The sequence below is a fragment of the Rana temporaria genome, chromosome 4, assembly GCF_905171775.1.
Source record: "Rana temporaria chromosome 4, aRanTem1.1, whole genome shotgun sequence".
NCBI classification, from domain to species: Eukaryota; Metazoa; Chordata; class Amphibia; order Anura; family Ranidae; genus Rana; species Rana temporaria.
The window spans coordinates 153,528,052-153,549,253 of record NC_053492.1 but is presented as its reverse complement, the minus strand read 5'-3'; the positions used below and the strand labels follow the sequence as shown (position 1 = coordinate 153,549,253).

Genomic DNA, 21,202 nt, shown 5'->3' with positions numbered 1-21,202 from the left:
TGATGGCAAGACATTCGCGCTCCACCACCGCATAGTTTTTCTCAGCTGGCGTAGTCTAGGATGACCAATATGTATTGGTACCCCCTTGCCGACTTTACCAGGGGTCCCACAAGATCCATAGCGATCCGCTCAAATGGGACCTCAATAATTGGCAAGGGTACTAGGGGGTTTCTATAGCGGGGCACTGGGGCAGTTATCTGGCAAACAGGACAAGACTCACAATATCTTTTAACCTCAGCCTTCACCCCTGGCCAGTAAAACCGATCGGTTATCCTGGCCTCCGTTTTCTCCGCCCCCAGGTGTCCTCCCAGTGCGTCGTTGTGGGCTAGATCAAGGAGCATCCGCCTATACGGTTGAGGGACCAGCAACTGCTCTATGGGTTCCCCTCGGCTCTCAGCCACACGATAGACTAGGTCCCCCTTCAACGCAAAATGAGGAAACCTCTGATCTGCACCTGGTATTTGTGAAACCCCATCAATGACAGAAACCTGCTCTCGAGCGTTCACTAAGGTAGGATCCTGTAACTGGGCGGTGCCAAACGCACCCCTGGGTACATCCAGGTCTGGATGCACTGGCCTTGGGGATGTTTCCCCCTCACCCTCCTCAATCGGGGAGAGCTCCTCGTCATCCTCCCCCAGCATGACTTGTAATGGGGAGACTCCCCCCCCCTCAGAGTTCAACTCGGTTTTGAGACCTGACACAGGACCACTATTATTAGAACTAAGATTCTCTGCAACGTCATTATCACCAACAGGTATTTCCACATTAGAGGGGTGTGTTGTGGAGGTTTCAGGCCCGGATCCCCCAGACTCTGTCCCTTCCAAGCTCAGTGTCCCCAGTTCTCCTGGCAGACCCGTCTGTACCTGGTCCCATAGTTCCAAAAATAGTGGACAGTCCCGCCCCACTATGATGTCATGTATCAAGCTTTTTACCACCCCAACCTCCTGGGTAACCGAGATATGGCCATAGGACACAGTTACCGGGACCAAGGGGTACTCCTTGGTGTCCCCATGGATACATATTACCCGTAGAGTCTTAGTTACTGGGCCTATCCTCCCAAGCACCCTGGCATGTACGAGTGTGACCATGCTGCCGGAGTCCAGTAGAGCCCTGGCAGGAAGGTGGTTCACCCACACTTCGCACTCAAACCGTCCTGCAGCCAGGTCAAGATGAGTGGAACACACACTTCGCACATAGAAGGAGCTTCTCCGACCAGTTCCGCACTCCATAGGCTCCTCCTGCAGTGAGCATTGTGCCCGGGTATGCCCCCAGGACCGACATCGCCAACATTGTATGTCTCCCATCTTTGGTACAGGAACCGACCTCCGTGGTTCTAGGGCAGATGGTGTAAACCTGCGGACGCCAACATCTGGCAAGGCTTCTCTCCTCAGGTTGGTGACTGGTCTGGGTGTCCTTGGCGTGGGTTCTCGACGCTTGGTAGGCCCAAGCAGGTCCTCCACCACGGTATACCGTTCAACCAGCTCGACCAGCTGGTCAGCATTAGTAGGGTTTCCATGGCTTACCCAGCGCTGTAGGTCATCTTGTAGGGACCGTAGGTACCGGTCCATCACCACTCGTTCCACCATTTGTGGACCTGACAACTTTTCTGGCTTGTACCGCCAGCGATGCACCCTTTGAGCCCGGACGGCTGTGGTCACTCCCAGGCGGGCCAGGATCTCGGTTTTTAGACGCTCATAGTCCCTGATGTGCTCAGCTGGGAGGTCAAAATAGTCTTTTTGCGGGTCACCAGTGAGGAAAGGGGAGATAATGCCAGCCCATTGGTCCCGGGGCCACCCCTCTCTCTCTGCTATCCTTTCAAAGGTGGTGAGAAAGGCTTCCACGTCATCGCTGGGCGTTAGTTTTTGCAAAAAATGGCTGGCCCTCACAGACACTGGGTTGCTAGTGGCAACGACCGCTTGCACTTGTCCCTGAGCCAGCTGCTGTACGGCCTCCTGCAAGGCAGCCACCTGTGCTTGAGTGGACTCCTGCTGGGCCGTAAACTGGGCGGATAGCAGCCGTGTATTTTCCTGCTGCGCAGCTATAGCCTGTGCCAGGGCCTGCTGCTGCTGAGCCATCGCTTCCTCATGGCGACGGTTTGACTCTGCTGACGCTTGCTGTTGGGCCACAGTGGCTTGCTGCTGGGTCACAGTGGCTTGTGCCAAAGCCTTAACGACCTCCTCCATGCCTTTGTCTGCTGTTTGTAACGCCTGGGCAGACTTCACCCAAGACATGCCATAAGTATACGGTCTCTTTAAATGTCAGTTTTAAACGTTTTTTGTGCCTGCAAATGCACTTTGCCCGCATTCGACACCAGTTGTGAACTTTGGGGGTCTTTAAGCTCCGCGAGACAAGTGCGTAAAACCGTGTCAGTAAAGCACGGGTCTTTATTGGTGACCAAACAAAACAAAATAAAGCTTTTCTTCAGCATCCAAAACGTCACAACAAAAGTCCTGCTTGTTTCCAGCATAAATTAGGAAAAAGTCTTTCTTCAGAAAAAACAACCAAAAGAAAGGCACATACGTTTTTAGTAAGAAGTCCTCCAGACCTTCCCTGCAGACACAGCTTCACTTCCAAACTACTCAAAAGTCCTCTCTGAGCAGCTAGCAGACTTCCATCTTGTCCTCACAGGTGCACTCTCCCAACTCACCCCCCCCCCCCTCCAGCATCACTTCCTGCTTTAATGGGTGGTTGTCTGAGAGATTTTAACCCCTTGTGCGCTGGCTTCCAGGGTTTAGGAGTGGAGGCTCCATCCCACCCAAATAACACTTTGGAGCCTCCAAAATTCCAGGCCCCAAACTACTTTATTAAGATAGAGAAGACTGCAAGCCAGTCCTCTCTGAATTAGCGCCTGCCTGGAACTTTTCACCCACTTTTGGGTGACCCCCTGAACCTTCTACCTCTATTTAAATGGACCATAGTCCAAACAGTGGTGCCGTATAGCACCCGTCCAGGACCCACCCCCGGTGTCCTGTACAAGGGACACACAGACCTCTACGGGCTACACAATAGCAACCTGATTGTCATTAGGTTTCAGGATGAAATCCTTGGACCCATTGTCAGACCCTACGCTGGTGCAGTGGGTCTTGGGTTCCTCCTGGTGCACGACAATGCCCGGCCTCATGTGGCGAGAGCCAGTGGCGTCTCCAGCTTTCATATTTAGGAGGGGCACATGGGGGGGACAGGGACAAAGGTAGGGGAGCCAACTATAAAATGCAATTTTATATATATATATCCTGGGGCCCTTTACTACGATCCCACAACGGGCCCTTTCACATGTTCTGCAGTGAACTGCCTTCCTACTATACTGGGGCCCCCCAGGGTGGCAGAAAACAAGAGATATATGTCACCAGCACACAAAGAAAATATAAGGGTCCAAAGCAGTGGGAGAACTATTAGGGTTGCAAAGGTTGTCTTGCAACCGGACCCTGGTGTTCTGCCACTGTGGTTCCCCAGATGTCCTATCCCTGCTATTGACAGCACTGGTCTGGCGTCTGTCTCCTTGGCAGCAGCGGCAGTCTATTAGGACCTACTGCTGGTGACATTATGGGTGCATGCAGGGGAAGGCTGGCACTATTGGTTATAGAGAGCCAAGCCCCCAGCTGGTCACCTAGCATCAGTAATGCTGTATAACCTTCTCTGTTGAAATGCTGATCGAGATGTGATCCAGGTGATGCTCCCAGTCAGATTTAATAAACACAGTATTTATTAGCATCAAGAGTACAACCACATATATATAATCAACGGTATGTTCAGCAGACATGTGGGCTCTATGACTGTAAAGTGTGGGCTTTGATCAATAAAATCACTGATATTTAACACTAGGATTTGACTAGGACCATCACCTGGATTGCATCACGATAAGCATGTCAGAGAAGGCTCTGCTGCTAAGCAACCTGCAGGGAGCTCAACTGTCTACAACCAATAGAGATGGGCTCGGATGTGTTTGAAATCCCACATGCCCGAACCCGCCAGGAAGCCGACACTCAACAGTGCTAATCACAGCCACTGAGACAGTCCTGATCTGTGCAGCTGCGGACCCGGAAATGTCTCACTGCCTGTGATTAGCCATGTGCAGTGTGGGCTTCCTGGCAGGCTCTGGCATGTGGAATTTTGAACATGCCCAGCCCATCTCTGACAACAAATTGTGCTGGCCCTCCTGTACATCAGCCCCATAAAGACAGAACACCGGCAACAGATTCTTAAATAATTACTGCCAGCTCTCAGATTAGAAAAATGGCGGCAATTAAAACTAACTCTGAGCTAGCAAACAGAGATACACCAGCACTTACAGTGGTCCATGTCTGAGCTTTGAAGCTGTCATGTATGTGACAGCTTTCCGCACAATACTGTAACCCCAGCCCCGTTCAGCTTGCAGTAGAGAGATTCCGAATGCTGAATGTAAACAGAGGGGTCAAGGATACTGGTGATATCATTACCCAAATGGCAATGCCTATATTTGAGAAATGACTTGTCACTGGGTGGTCTGGTCCTGATGAGGAACTGTGAGACTAATTCCTGGCTGTTTAGTGACAGTACTAGGCAGAGGGCAGATTTGGAAGCCACTGTTGGACGAAATAGCAGCTATGAATCTGCCTACTACCGTGCGCTGTTAATCAGAAGCAAAGTGGACCTAATGGGGAACTAGTCTCTCAATCCTTAGTTAGTACTAAACTCCTCAGCCATGCACCTGTTGTTGTGGCACGAGCAGTGACCAGGGAGGAAGGGGGGGAGTGCACAGAGGAAGAAGTACTGGACACACTGACCTCAGTGCAGGGACTGACAGATTCATGTACCTGTCTCTGAAAGGGTGTTGGGTGCAAGCACCAACGATTTCGGAGCTCTGCCCAGACATAATTCTAAAGAGTATTGTAACGACACCCTGAGTATGAAAGGGGTTAAAGTTGTTTAGGATATTCCCTTCCTGAACACAAAGGCAGCTACCAACACTCCAACCATCCGAAGAAGAAACCCATACAAATAATTCTCCCCCAAATACGAGACGAAGCTTTGTGTTAAAGGTCAAACAGTAATACCAATTTTCATTGAAAGACTACAGGCTTATATACAGTAAAAGAAGAGGTGCATACATATCCTGCTCATATTACTCTAAAAATACACCTGTGACCATACCTAATTAACATGAGCTAATTAACTAATCCCTTTAAGCAGCCAAGATGACTCAGAGGCATGACCTTTAGGCTAGATTTGCCGTTTAGCTCAGAAGACACAATCAACATTATCACAAATCAACACAGAACTCCTTCACACAATTACAGGGTCAATTAGCACAAGACTCAATAAAAGACCCTTAAAAGTTATCCTAGACTCATTTACATTATAACCGACAACAGACATGCAGATGGCTGGAGGTGATGACATTAGCATCTCCTTATAGTATATGTCCCAACAGTATGTATGAGTCACTCTTTCTAATATGGCATATATCTGGGGGGATATTGTGGATAAATATTACTGTCCCAGTTTAAGTAATCCAAGATATTTCTTAATGTCCATTATTTTGTTTCTCACCCCGTGCCCCCAATAGACACAGGGTGATTTAGACATTAGAGATGCATGGGGAGCTGAATCAAGGGTATCCCACACTTTCTAACGGATTCTGGGTTCCACGGGCCCTCCCGTTACAGGTATGTCTATGACACCCTTTATGAATTTCCCAGATTATTTTTTGGTAAGTGTATAATACTTGTAATGATAGTATTCTACATACAAGTTCCCTTTTTCATGTTCTTATTCATATTTGTCTTCACATTTACATGCAGACCAAGCTGTCCAGTTACAGGAGTTGGGACATACACAAGGGTGTGTACAATAGTCAGCATGATGAATTCTAAACTAAAAAAAAAAAAACAGTTTTGAACATGTTGGCTAGAATTGGCCTTTATTTGGTTTGTTGTCTATATAGACTCTCTAAAACTACACGTCTACAAGGTGACAACACTGCAGTGATGCCACTGCAAAATCTCACACCTAAAGATGGTCAGAAAGTGGAATAGGATGGGGATATGTCCGAACTTTTCACATTCTCTCAAGTCCTAATTGATGTACGTCTGTTTTAACACATGAAACTTTGTCATTGTTGTAGCAAAACATTAAAATTTAAATGATACCCTGGTGTGCTAGCTTGATTGTAATTAACAGGTGCTTTGACAGATGCAGTATGTTCATGCCACAACCTCTGAATTCAGTGTATTAATCTGGTGCTCAGAAGGCGTCCTGCAGAGCCATCGCTTCTCCAGAATAATTGGATGCTTATTAGTGTAATTAACTATTCTAACTGCTCAGGCTGCATGTCTAGATATTTCATGGCTGAACTTGGAAATGACTCAATTTAGTGTTAATCTGGATTATTGGAGATAACTGGATTCTTTTTCTCTTGGTTTGAAATGACAGTTTTTCTAGGCATAGTAATCTCATAGTTTGGAATTTGTATAACTAGCTAAGTAATAAAGTCAGACCAATGAGTTCTGATTGATCACCATAGGTGTTCAGGATGTAATTTCCATGAAGTGCGTCCCCTGGGATTACAATTTATCATTTGTAAACTTGAGACCAAACATCTTTTGGATGCATAGTTACACCCCTCCTGTGATATACAGTACATGAAGTCTATTCTACATGTGATAAAATGCCAATTTCTTAAGGATTTTTCTTGTCATTTGTAATAAAGGAATGTGACACAAAAAGACAGCCCATTCTATACTTTTAGGTATCATTTATGTGGTGTTGCAGTCTACAGTACTGCTTCCTAAAACATTGGTTTAAAAAAGTTATCCAAATCCATTGTAGTTTCCCTTCAAAATATGTAGTTGGTTTATCCAGTGAAACATTAATGCTGTTTTAACCTGTCACTTTCTTGCATATCTAACTTTCCCTGTTACTTACTCTTGTTGAATTCTCCAGGGCAAGGTCATGGCAGCTTACTGGTCAGACTTGCTGGAGTGGAATTAACTCCAAGTGGCAAGCATTGGTTGCTGACTAATCTCCAGCCTTCACAGCCGCTGTGGTTTCAGCTTCTAAACCGAGAAGACTCCACGCTTGATTGTTTCATCTTTATTAACAGGGTAAGAACTTGCTTGTCTCATCAAACTTTTTTTTTTTTTTTTAACATTTTAGTAAAAGAAATGTTACCAGTATATCAATAATCTAATCTTTTATCGAAATCAAGAAAAAGGTCATGGCTGCATTCACAAGATTTTTCAGGGCTTGGTCGACTTGAATTCTTAGGAGAGGGTCATGTTTTTATAGTAATTTATTTTGGGCACTTGCTGCTTTAAATAAACCACTTCTAATATGTAGCCAAACATTTAGGCTTGGTTCACACAAGTGTTATGTGTTTTTGAGCCAATTTGAGGTGCAACTTGTGAGCTATTTTTACGCGATTTTACTCCTGTGGGATTTTGATGCAATTTCATTGCTATTAGTCAAGGTGCTGAGGCTGCTTTGCCTAGTAGGAAAGTTGAGGGTTAAAAAACATGAAATAATTTTAAAAATCGCATGTACATGCAATTTCTGTACGGTTCCATTAAACTCTATGGGGCCAAAATTGCCCTGGAATCCACCAAAGTTGTATAGGAACCTTTTCAATCAAAGAGGGAGGAGCCAGGAGTGCCCAGAAGAGAAGAATCAGGGCTGCTCTGTGTAAAACTGTTGCACAGAACAGGTAAGTAAAAAAAACATTACCTTTAATGTCACTTTAAAGCGACTCTTCAGTCACTTGTACAAAAATGTCAACAGTTACAAAAATTGTACCTGCTGACTTCTAATAAACAGCCATTCACCTGTCCCTGGATCCAGCTCTGTTTTCACCTGGGTCGGCTTCTTCACTAGTCTCCAGTTCCCGACACCAGAATATTAAATGTGTGCAGCTGGCTGTGACCGCTTGCAGATTCACAGCTGGCTGCCCACTGCGCATGTGATAGCTGCTTTGTGTATGGTCCCGCATCCTTCTGCAATGCATGAATCTATCTATTGGTAATAGAGCGGTGCAGGAGAGAGGGAGCGGCGATCCTGCGACCTTTATGGACGCACCGCCACTGACTGATACTGACCTTCTTGACCCCCTACAGTCTGGCTTCTGCCCGCAACATTCCACTAAAACTGCTCTACTAAAACTCACTAATGACCTACTAACTGCTAAAACCAAAGGCCATTACTCCATACTAATATTCTTAGACCTTTCTGCTGCTTTTGTACCGTCAACCACTCACTCCCCCAACTCAGTAAATGTCACTTCCCTGGCCTCCGCGACTCTGCTCTTTCTTGGTTCAACTCCTACCTGTCTCAGCGTACTTTCAGTGTCACCTATGATACGATCTCCTCCGCGACTCTTCCTCTTCTGGTTGGGCTACCCCAAGGCTCTTTCCTTGGGCCTCTCTTAGTCTCTCTCTACATATCTTCCTTGGGCCATCTGATAACTTCCCACAAATTCCAATACCACTTTTACGTTGATGACACCTAGATCTATCACTCCACTTCCCTGCCCCCCCTCTCCCACCTCGATCTCCTCAGGCATCATACATTTCTGAGCGACATATCATACCATTTCCTCAAACCCCATCTGTCTAAAACCGATTTTGGAATATTTCCTCCTACCTGATTTTCCCCCTCATGACTGACCATTGTGATAAACGGCTCAATTTTTGGTCCCTCCACACAAGTCAAGGTGCTGGATGTAATCTTATGCCGCGTACACACGATCAGTCCATCCGATGAGAACGGACCGATGGACCATTTTCATCGGTTAACCGATGAAGCTGACTGATGGTCCGTCGCGCCTACACACCATCGGTTAGAAAACCGATCGTATCAGAACGCGGTGAAGTAAAACACAACGACTGGCTGAAAAAAACGAAGTTCAATGCTTCCAAGCATGCGTCGACTTACTTGATTCTGAGAATGCAGGAATTTTTAATCAATGGTTGTGCCTACTAACGATCGTTTTTTTCCCATCTGTTAGGAATCTATCAGTTAAATTTTCTCATCGGTTTAACCGATCGTGTTTACGCGGCATTAGACTGACTTCTCCTTCGAGCTCCACATCCAATCACTGGCTAAATCTTGCCAGCTTAACCTCCATTTAATTTCCAGAATTTGCCCCTTCTTAACTGACACCATAAGAGAACTTATTCACTCCCTGGATATCTTTTGCCTTTACTACTGCAACTCTCTTCTTGCTGGCCTACCTTTGCACAGTCTGTCCTCCTTAGGTCTATCATGAATGTTGCTGCTAGACCTATACACCTTACTAACCAATCAATGGCTGCTGCCCCTCTCTGCCAATCCTTTCTCTGCCTTCCACTAGCCCAATGTATAAAATTCTAAATTCTAACCACAACCTACAAAGCCATCCATAACACTGCCCCTGATACATTACCAATTTCATCTCGAGATATCGTCCAAATTATCCTCTCTGCTCCCCCCAAGACATCTTGCTCTCTAACTTTATTACCTCCTCCCATGCTTGCCTCCAGGACTTCTCCAGAACTGCTCTCATCCTCTGGAACACCCTACCCCAGTATCTCATTTATTCAGTGAAGTCTTCCCTACCTCTACCTAAAAACTGTACCCCACCTCAGATCATCCCCTGCAGCTTTTACCTTTTGTAGCAACTTACCCTCCCTTTAGAGTTTACGCTCCATGATCAGGGCCTTCCTATTCCTTCTGTATTGATTTGTATTGCAATTGTACTGCCCCCCTTTATATTGTAAAGCGCTGCGCAAACTGACGTCATTGGGCGACGGACGCCACCATAGCAAACGCCCTCAGCATCGCGGGAACCGAACCGCCTTTGAAATTAGAGGAATCAGAGGAGGAGGAATAGGCACGCACGGACCACAACACAGGGCTGTGACCCCCGGTCTTACCCTTACAGCTACAAGGCACCTGCACTCCCCGCAAAGCATTTAGACCCGCTACCCTATGCGGAAGAAGCTAACCGCAACTCACTATACTACAACAGGCGGCTTCTTAAACAGCTGGTCTTTCCTGCATTAAAGGCTGCATCGCGCAGACGTATCTGGAGGATCGCAGACACTGCCAGCAGCAGCTGCAATTTTGCTATGCAGTGACGGGAGGACTTTTCAATACAGGGCAGCCTTGAATTTACTCATCCAGCAGCTGGTAAGATCGTTCCTTTCTTACTCATATTGCATCCTCAATAGGAACTCGGGGGCCCACTCATGCCCTGTATTTGAGCAAGAAAAATAACTCTGATGCTAAGTAGCATAATCACAGGAATGATTTATAGTGCCTTATTCTAAGTTCTCTCCTCCTATTCCCCCATACAGGAAATCATAGGAAAATATAAAGGGACTACACTGGTCTTTGCTCCCTTTTTTTCTTTTTTCCTCACAGGTTGTTACACCCACAAAGTACTGTCACCCTTATTGGATGTCTCCCCTTTTTTTGACCCCAATTGGGTCTTTTTTTGAATGACAGGACTTATACATGGTGCAGCCATCACCAGGTTTATTCAGTTCCCCCTTGCAGGGCCATTTCTGCTGATCATTCCTTATAACCTAATCTTTTGGTAATCTATTTGGTCGATTTTGGCCAGAATCCTCAGCAGAAACGCTCCATTAGGCGTCCGGATCGCCTTCATTGTTGTTTTTATGTTTGTCTATTGTTTGTGTTTACATGTGGTACCTGTGTCACACCTCTACGAACCTTGTTCTTTAGTGTGGCATTGACCGGCCTTATTGGTAGGTTGCTTAACAGAGCTCATTAGCTCTGTTGGTATTTATGTCCTTTTGATATCCCAGTCTATTTATATTTTGTACTATCTCTATTTTTCAAGTAAACAAATATTTTATATTAAATACTCGCGTCCGTTCATGCCATAGTAGCCCCCTTTTGTTGTCCCCAGAGGTACTATTCTTAACCCCTCTGTTGGACAACACCCTCCTGTTTTGTATGCGCTGCGCAAACTGTTGTACTATGTAAATCCTGTATAATAATAATATCGCCATTATGTATGGACTATGGAGAGTATCTTGTTTTTTTTATCTGTCTCTTCTGATCACATTTATTCTTTTAGAGTGTCAGAATAAATACATTATTAATAAAACAAATACAACATGTGGAATCCTAGCATTAGGGTGTTACTAAACCCACACATTTAAAATTAGTCTGTATGTGCTGTAAAACATGCTTGTTATACTCGCTGTGGAACCTAAGGGGTTAATCCTCTGCATTGTGTAAAAAGGCTGTTTGATCCTGAATGCACATATACTCCTCTTCTTGCATCGTCCCCAAAACATCTCCGTATAAGACAGAGTTAGTGGAGTAACTCTGCACATGCTCAGTTTGGTGTGTATTGCTAAAAAGTTTTTTTCTTGGGAGGATGCATGTGATCAGCACAGGGTCAATCAGTACTGTCCAGACAGAGGATCAGGGGTCCTGCATCCTCATAGGACAGTGAGCAGTATGAAAACTCCTCCTATAAGTTTTAACCAGACACTGATAGAAGTCACAAGACTGCTATATAGTGCCAACAAGAAAAGGTATTTAGCAGTTTATATTTACTAAAACGATTGCATTTCCATGTACTGTGGGAGACCAGATATAGTGAATGCAGGGTCACACTTTAAGCATTTGACATGCAGGTCATGTACAATGATATTAAGGGGTTGATTTATTAATGGCAGATAGGCTGTCCACTTTGCAAGAAATATTTACCTTGGCATAATAATTGTGGTGAAAATTCACTTTGCAAATAATACCCAATTACATGCAAGGGGGAAAAAAAAAAACATTTTTTACTTGAACATGATTGGATAATGGGAATTAGCAGAGCTTTGCCTCATTCCCTAATCTAAGGAAAAAATGCCTATTTACCTTTAGTAAATCAACCTCAGTGGCTAAACAGAACATATTAGGCCATAATAAACCCCTCCTATATTTTGTGTTTGCACATAGACATCATAAACAGACGTGTTCTATTAACACATATCACAACATTTCTCAAGCTCTTCTGAAACATAACCAGAGTTGTTTGTTGTGTAATATGAGTTGTTCACTGAATACTTTGGCACAATAAATATCAACTGCTAGAGGGAGAAATAGTTTTCACAGTCCACGTTGAAACGTGCATGCTTTGGAAAAGTCAGTTGGGTCAGATCAGGGCTTGACAAATTTGCTTTGAAACTAGGAGCCAGCTAAAGAAGTTAGTAGCCAGTTTTTTAAAGCAGCTGCCCGGCATCTGGAACTGCATGTCCGGGGAGTCGGACAATAGGAATTGCTCACGCCTGGTGCTACATGGGGACAAAAAATAGGCCCAGGCATTTTAGACTGAGCAGCCCGGACTCCTTTTAACCCACGCTAAAATGAGGCGTTAAATGGACCTGGAGTCTGCCCCTCTGTACCCTAGACGGCACATCAATTGAGAGCATGCAGACATAAGCCATGTAGCCTAGCCACATTGTATCCATTCCTTGGAATGTTTGTGGTTGGTTGCCCCCCTGGCCGGGCCCTGAAGCCATACATGCTGAAGCCATCAGCATCTTATGCGCATGCTCAATGGCATCCCTAGGAGGGCTTGTGTTTTTGTCGGGCTTGTGTGCTGTCCGCCATGTCTCTGCACAGTAAACAGGAGTTCCACAAGTACGAGGCGCCATGGACCGTGTATGCCATGAACTGGAGCGTGAGGCCGGCAAGAGGTTCCAGTTGGCTCTGGGCAGTTTTGTAGAGAAATAATAAGGTATCCAGGGGCTGAGAAAGTGGGAAGGAAAGAATTTCTAGCAGCTTCCAATTACTGTTGGGGCAAAACACTCTCTCCTTTTTATCCCTCACTGCTGCAGCTACATTGCAGAGCCGCTCCACCACATCCATAACACCACAGGAAGCCAGTGGGATAACTAATTTGAAGTGATAACCACTGCATCCTTGGTAACCATTGGCTGAGAGGACTCCCAGTCCTGCCAGCTTGCTTGCTATGTGGGCACAGGCAGGGATGACACATTTAACCACTTCAATACAGGGTGCTTTTACCCTCTTCCTGCCAGGCCAATTTTCAGCTTTCAGTGACAATGACAATTGTGCAGTGATGCAATACTCATGAAATTTTTTGCTTTTTTCCCCCCACACAAATATAGTTTTCTTTTGGTGGTATTTAATCACCACTGGCTTTTTTACTTTGCTAAACAAACAAACAAATTTTTCTTTTGAAAAAAAAAATGTTTTTTCTTTTAGTTTCTGTTCTAGATAAGATTCTACTCCCCTGCTGATCTTAAAACAGCATTTCCCAATTCTATGTAAAAAGTGCAGAAAGTTCTCTGCTCACTTTTGATAGCTGACAAAAAATAAATAAATCCAGGCAGCCTGCCAAGTTTATCTCAACATCACCAATAACTCAGTTTGTGACAGCACATGATAAAAGTAGTGCCGATAACAAGTCTGTTTAGATTGTGATCAGCTGTGATTGGACACAGCTGATTACATGGTAAATGGCCGCTATGATTTTCCCTTTACTGCAATCTGTGAGACACAGTAATCACAGAGCACGCCGGATGCGCCTCCCAGGGGGCATGGTTCTGGGAGGAGGTCCATGGACGCCCTCCCAGAAAAACAGAGCTGTGCTTTAGCCGTCTTTTGGCTAAAGCGCAGTAATGAAGTGGACAACTGACGATAGTCCAAGCGCCAGGATGCAAATACTAGTCTCCATGGCGATCTTGCTCCTGGGATTTGTGTGTACAGCTTTGAATTTACAGAATTAGGTTGGATAGGTGTCTTTCATCTGCCCATCTTCAAAAACAACCAGCAATTGGTATGCACAGATTTGTTGAATCAGGATGGGAGCAGTCTTAATAATGGCTACTCTTACAATGGACACCACAAGCTGTTTCATTCTCAACTGTATGAATAAGAAAATTGCTGCCAAACCCTTTGATTGTAACTTTATTGGGTTTTCAGCATTTCTTCCAAAATGTTTGTATTTTACAAACTCAATAAACAAAATGTTACCGTGTATGTAGAAGATTATATGTATTAAAAGAGAAGTGCGGAATAAAAAAAAAGACGAATACATACTCACCTAGGTGGATGCAGCATCAGTCCCCTGCTGCCTCTAAGGCCCCGTACACACGACCAGTTTCCTCGGCAGAATTCAGCTTCCGACCGAGTTTCTGGCTGAATTCTGCCGAGGAAACTGGTCGTGTGTACACTTTCAGCCGAGGAAGCCGACGAGGAGCTCGACGAGGAAATAGAGAACATGTTCTCTATTTCCTCGTTGTTCTATGGGAGCTCTCGTCCCGCCGAGCTCCTCGGCGGCTTCAGTGCTGAACTGGCCGAGGAACTCGATGTGTTTGGCACGTCGAGTTCCTCGGCCGTGTGTACGAGGCTTAAGACTGAAAACTGAGCAATCAAACACTGCTGATTGCTCAGTTCTTGGTCTTCAGACTGCAGGGAGCTGGTGAGTGTCAGTCACCGGCTTTCTGCTGTGCCCCTCCAGTGCTCACTGGAGTGCTGGGCTGTGAAGGGGATGGGAACGGCTGGCTCATCTAGCAGTGGTTCGCTAAGAGGCTGAGCCAGCTCCTGGTCCGGCATCTGGGTGGATTCTGCAATTAAAGTCGTGATCGATCCAGAAACTGACAGCTGACTTTAGCTCTGAAAACAAACAAGTCACAGGAATGCACTACTTCTCCTTGGCCCTACTTCTCCTTTAACAGTGAGCTTATGTTAAAGTAAGGGGATGGATAAATTACAATAAACTCTATGTGTATATACTGGTAAATTTGAATATATAGTTGCATAGTTGGTAAGGTTGAAAAATGACAACAGTCCATCCAGTTCAACCTGTGTAGGTGTTTGTGTGTGCGTGTAGAAAATTATTTCCTGTATATTGTTTTGCACGTCCAAGAGTCTTTTCAAACTATCCATACTTCTGCTCGGGGCTTCCAAGTCTCTGCTCCTTGTACTGTATAAGTAGGGGCACAAAATGATATAATTGGCAGTTCATAGAAAATGTTTTCCTTCATCATTGACAAATGTACCGTGCTTATTGCATACCCCTGTTGGGATACCTATGCTATGTTCGATGTAACCATCACACTGTCACACTACTGTTGAATTTAATTTTCTACTCATAAAATAATTTTGTAAAAGGAAAGTTAAAAAAATAAAATATTCATACTTCCTGACAACACCACCGATTGTGGAAGAGAGTTCTACATCCTTACCGCCCTGACAGTGAAAAACCTCTTACGCAGCTACGCAATATGTTGTGTTTTGTACAACTTTACAAAAAGTACTAAAAAAAATGATGTCATGGAATAAACTTTTTTTTAGCAGAAGGAAATGGAATAAACTTTAGTTTCCAAATGGTAGGTTTGCATATAACATTTTTATGTATGTGTTTGTGTGCACATACCTTAGAATACATTATTTTGAAGAATAGTCCTTTTGTAATTCCTTTATTTTCAAAAAATGCGACAAAGAGTACAGAATACATATAGCATCAGTAAACAGAAACGATCATACCAAAAAGTCGTCAGACAAGATAAACACAGCAGATACTCCAGCAATACACTGTAATAAGGCATAAATGGCAAGGCATTGAAACAGGATCAGAGTATAAAGCCATGGAGGCCACTAGATAAATGTTTGTGAGACCAAAAACCTCTGGTAATGTATACCATGCTATATAATACAATATATTTTATATTTTAACAGCAGTTTGGAAAGCAGAGCAGCCCAACAACCAAACGGGCCCAAACGTGTGGCACATAGAGTGATTGGAAACTGTTTATGTTCCATTGAGCACCATTTAGAAAAGCTCATGACTAAATAATAGCTATGGGAATAGGGTGTGAGCAAAAAGAAAAAAAGGGGGGGTGAGAACAAAACACAGCAGGAGGGGGGAAAGGGCCAAAGAAAGGAGGGGGAAGAGATTGAGAAAATAAAGACGAGTGGGGGGAGGGCACCCCCCCGACCATGAGGCGGAGCAAGCACTGTGGGTCAGCCAGACTATGCTACTTCACTGAGATATTCATCTGTGTAGATGAAGTGCTGCCAGGGTCTCCAAGTCTCCCGAAAGGTCTCCTCCCTGTTGTGCAAGGTGGCAGTGAGATCCTCTATGTCTCTCAGTTCGTTCAATTTTAAAAACCACAGGGACTTCGCCGGCAGGTTCTCCGATCTCCAACAAAAAAGGATGCATACCTTGGCAGCATTTAGCAGCTGAATGGTAAGGGAGGCCTTGTATTTTCGAATGGGGCACTCTGAGAGGTGAAGCAGACAGGCCGCAGGGTTGCCCTCCAGAGAGACGTCAGGTGTTTGATCGTGCGAGTCACCTCGAGCCAAAAAGAAGAGAGTTTGGGACAAGCCCAAAAAATGTGCTGCATCGTCCCCTCTGCCAGCGCCACAGCGCCAACATACGCTCAGGACCTGCGGGAAGAAACGGTGCAGAGTGGTAGGCACCCTATACCATTGAGTCATGATTTTATAGAAAGTCTCTTGAACTCTAGTAGCCATAAAGGATTTCTGAGCAAGGTGGAGTATCTTCTTCCTCTGTGCGTCAGTGAACTGGGTGTCCAGATCCGCTTCCCATCTCGAAAGGAACGGGGGGATGAACCCTTCCGCTGGGCAAATCAATGAGGAGTAAATGAGTGAGAGACTGTGCCGCACCGGCTCCCCACGATGGCAGAGTTGTTCCGGTTCGGTAAGCGGACGGGAGATACCCGAAATTTGCATGCATCTGCGCAGAAAGTTGCGCCGCTCCAGAAGTCCAGGGGGGGGGGGGGTCCGCAGCGGACACCCCAGCCTCCGACGATAGGTGGCCGTCAAGCCCCACAAAGTCACACAGACGAAGCCGATTGCTGGCTGCCAGGCGCTTGAAATGAGGGTTCTGAAGGCCTGGGGCAAAGTCTGGATTACCCAGAACCGGCACCATAGGAGAGGGTATCAGGGACACCGAGGAATGCCGAAAGGCATCTCTGATCACCGATAAAGTGCTACCCAGAGTGGGGTGGTCAGCAAGATCCCTCCGCAAAGGTGTGGAGATCCAGGGCCAGCTCTTGGCCGTGAAGAATAGTCCTTTTGGAACCAAATCTCTCTGTCCCTCCTTCCTCAGTTATCCCTGTTTTTGGTCTAATGTAAGGCTGTCTATTAAAAATGTATTATTTAGTTATTAAATATGTTTTACTGCTCTAATGTTTTACCTAATCCTTAAACCTTTAAATTATTATTATTTTTTTGTTATTTTAAAAAGCTGAAGTGATTAAAAAATTAGTGTTAAACCAGTCATTTTGTGTATGATAATCCTCATCCTCCATGTTGCAGGAGTTTCCTTTGCCTGTATATCTCTAGCTATAATGTGTACCTCTTTTATGGAGGGCCCAAGATCACCAGCAAGCCAATTGTAAAAGTTAATAGTCCTTATTAGTCTCTAAAAACAGAGAAGCACAAATAGCTAACAGTTGACAGTCCTGGTAGAATAAGAAACCTTGCAACACAATTCTCTGTCAGTCTCTCAGCCCCACACTGGGCTTTTGGGTTCCCACTTGTTTCAAGGTACAGAACAATCCGCAGGATCTCGGCAAAACCCCAATCTCCAGAGGGTCCATCCATGTTCACAGTTGTGAACCACTCCACACTACCTCACAGACACCTGCTGTTTTCTTCCTGCTAAGTCTCTCAGAACCTCCAAAATTCTTGGTCCCTAATGAAGACTTAAAGGGTCACTAAAGGAAAAAAAATGTTTGCTGAAATGACTGTTTACAGGGTATAGAGACATAAAAGTTAACTGATTCCTTTTAAAAATGATTAAAAATAGATAAAAATCAATCATATAATGTGCCTCTAGTTTCACTTTCGGTTTTAAACTGGTTTCATGTTTCTGTGAAGTAGAGAGACCCACAGAACAAAAACAAACAAATCCAGGGCAGTGTTTTGTTTTTAAAACAAATCTGATTGGTTCTGAGGAGTTTTAGACACACAGCTTGGACCACAGTGAAAAGCTGCCATGAGATTTTTCATAAGGAGCCAGACAAGAAGGAAGTGTGGAGATCACAGCAGAATTACAGCAACTTCAAAGCAAAAACGAACAATGAGGACATGAAACCAGGACTGCAGTAAGGTAAAGGAAGCTATTTAGCTAAAAAAAATATTTTCCTTTAGTGATCCTTTAACTAAACAACCCAGAGAGTACAGAAACTCAGTCCTCTTCGCTCTGACAGGATGACCTGCATGGGTGAGAAACCTTGGGTACCAACAATGTCTGTCAAGCTCTCCCTTAAAGGTACCACAACCAAAATAGTTGGGAAATACAGGTGAATATCGTGCAAAAGTTCATTTATTTCACCAATGCAACTTAAAAGGTTATATATATATATATATATATATATATATGTGTGTGAGATCGACTCATTACAGGCAAAGCAAGATAGTACAAGCCGTGATTTGTCATAATTGTGATGATTGGGGCTTACAGCTCATGAAAACCCCAAATCCACAATCTCTGAAAATTTGAATATTCTAGGCTCAAATAGCCGGATTCAGGTAGACTTACGACGGCGTATCAGTAGATACGCCGTCGTAAGTTCAAATGCGCGCCGTCGTATATTTAAGCATATTCTGGAAACCAGATACGCTTAAATTTGGCCAAGATTCGACCGACGTAAGTCTCCTACGCCGTCGTATCTTATGTGCATATTTACGCTGGCCGCTAGGGGTGTGTACGTGGATTTACGCGTCGAATATGTAAATGAGCAAGATACACCGATTCACAAACGTACGTTCGCCTGTCGCAGTAAGATACGTTGTTTACGTAAGACATACGCCGGCGTAAAGATAAACCACCAAAAAGATGGCACAGCCCATGCAAGGTATGGACGACAGAACAGCCGTCGTATTTTACGTAGTTTGCGTAAGCATACGTGAATGGGGCTAGGCGTAGGTGACGTTCACGTCGAAAGCATTGAGTATTTGCGACGTGATTCTGAACATGCGCGCGCATGCGCTGTATGAACGGCCTTCATTTACATGGGATCACGGTTAATTTAAATGTAGCCCGCCCACTACATGCCTACTTTGAATTAGGCGGGGTTACGCTGGCCCATTTGCGCTACGCCGACGTAACTTACGGAGCAAGTGCTTTGTGAATACTGTACTTGCCTCTCTATTTTCCTTCAGCGTAGTGCAAATGAGCTGTGTTACGCCGGCTTAAACATACGCCAAACTACGTGAATCTGGCTAAAAGTGTCCCACTCTAATCAGCTAATTAAGCCATAACACCTGCAAAGGGTTCCTGAGCCTTTAAATGGCTCCTCAGTCTGGTTCAGTAGGAATCACAATTATGGGAAAGACTTCTGACCTGACAGTTGTGCAGAAAACCATCATTGACACCCTCCATAAGCCTCAAAATTGCAAAAGAAGTTGGATGTTCCCAAAGTGCTGTATCAAAGCACATTAATAGAAAGTTATGTGGAAGGGAAAAGTGTGGAAGAAAAAGGTGCACAAGCAGCAGGGATGACCGCAGCCTGGAGAGGATTGTCAGGAAAAACCCATTCAAAAGTGTTGGGGACTTTCACAAGGAGTGGACTGAGGCTGGAGTCAGTGCATCAAGAGCCACCACACACAGACGGATCCTGGACATGGGCTTCAAATGTCGTATTCCCTTTGTCAAGCCACTCCTCAACAACAAACAACGTCAGAAGCGTCTTACCTGGGCTAAAGAAAAACAGACCTGTACTGTTTCTCAGTGGTTCAAAGTCCTCTTTTCTGATGAGAGCAAATTTTGCATCTCATTTGGAAACCAAGGAGCCAGAGTATGGAGGAAGAATGGAGAGGCACACACTGCAAGATGCTTGAAGTCCAGTGTGAAGTTTCCACAGTCTGTGTTGATTTGGATAGCCATGTCATCTGCTGGTTTTGGTCCACTGTGCTTCATTAAGTCCGGGGTCACCGCAGCCGTCTACCAGGAGATTTTGTAGCACTTCATGCTTCCTTCCACAGACGAGCTCTATGGGGATGCTGACTTCATTTTCCAGCAGGACTTGGCACCTGCCCACACTGCCAAAAGCACCAAAACCTGGTTTAGTGATTGTGGGATTATGGGGCATTGCCAAGAGAAAGATAAGAGATATGACATCGAACAATGCAGAAGAGCTGAAGGCCACTATTGAAAAAACACAATGCTTCAATAACACCTCAGCAGTGCCACAGGCTGATAGCTTCCATCCCACACCGCATTGAGGCAGTAATTGCTGCAAAAGGGGCCCAAACCAAGTACTGAGTACATATGCATGCTTATACTTTTCAGAGGTCTGATTATTGTTTTATGTACAATCCTTGTTTTATTGATTGCATGTAATATTCGAATTTTCTGAAATTGTGGTTTTGGGGTTTTCATGAGCTGTAAGCCATAATCATCACAATTATGACAAATCACGGCTTGAACTATCTTGTATATTAGTTTCTTCTTTTAAGTTGTATTAGTGAAATAAATGAACTTTTGCACAATATTAAAATTTTTCGAGTTTCACCAGTATATACAGTGGGGCAGATTCAGAAAAAGATACGACAGTGTATCTCCTGATACGCCGTCGTATCTCTGAGTTCTGCCAGTCGTATCTATGCGCCTGATTCATAGAATCAGGTTACGCATAGATATCCCTAAGATCCGACAGGTGTAAGTGACTTACACCGTCGGATCGTAGGCTGCAATTTCACGCTGGCCGCTAGGTGGCGCTTCCGTTTGTATACGCAAGGAATACGTCGTTTGCGTTCGGCTTTTTCCGGCGTATAGTTACCCCTGCTATATGCGGCGTATCCTATGTTAAGTATGGCTGTCGTTCCCGCACCGAGTCTTGAATTTTTTACATTGTTTGCGTAATTCGTTCGCGAATACGGATGGACGTAATTTATGTTCACGTCGAAACCAATGACGTCCTAGCGACGTCATTTAGAGAAATGCACGCTGGGAAATTTTACGGACAGCGCATGCGCAGTTCGTTCGGCGCGGGGACGCGCCTGATTTAAATTTTATGCGCCCCCTAGCCGTGGAATTTGAATTCCGCTGGGGGATTTACGATACCCTGCCGCAAGTTTACAGGCAAGTGCTTTCTGAATAAAGCACTTGCCTCAAAAACTTGCGGCGGCGTAACGTAAATCAGATAGGTTACGCGCATCTAAAGATCCGCTCACCTATCTGAATCTAGCCCCGTGTGTATAATGTGTGTGTGTGTATTTT

At 44.8% G+C, this 21,202-nt stretch overlaps 1 protein-coding gene across 1 annotated transcript in view; it reads left to right on the top strand.

The window, feature by feature from the left end:
• C4H3orf33 (chromosome 4 C3orf33 homolog) overlaps positions 1-21,202 on the top strand; it is a 36,866-nt gene that overhangs the window by 10,996 nt on the left and 4,668 nt on the right. The window contains exon 4 of the mRNA XM_040349225.1: positions 6,922-7,082. Within this exon, the coding sequence (XP_040205159.1) occupies positions 6,922-7,082 (161 nt within the window). The remainder of the gene's footprint in view (positions 1-6,921; positions 7,083-21,202) is intronic.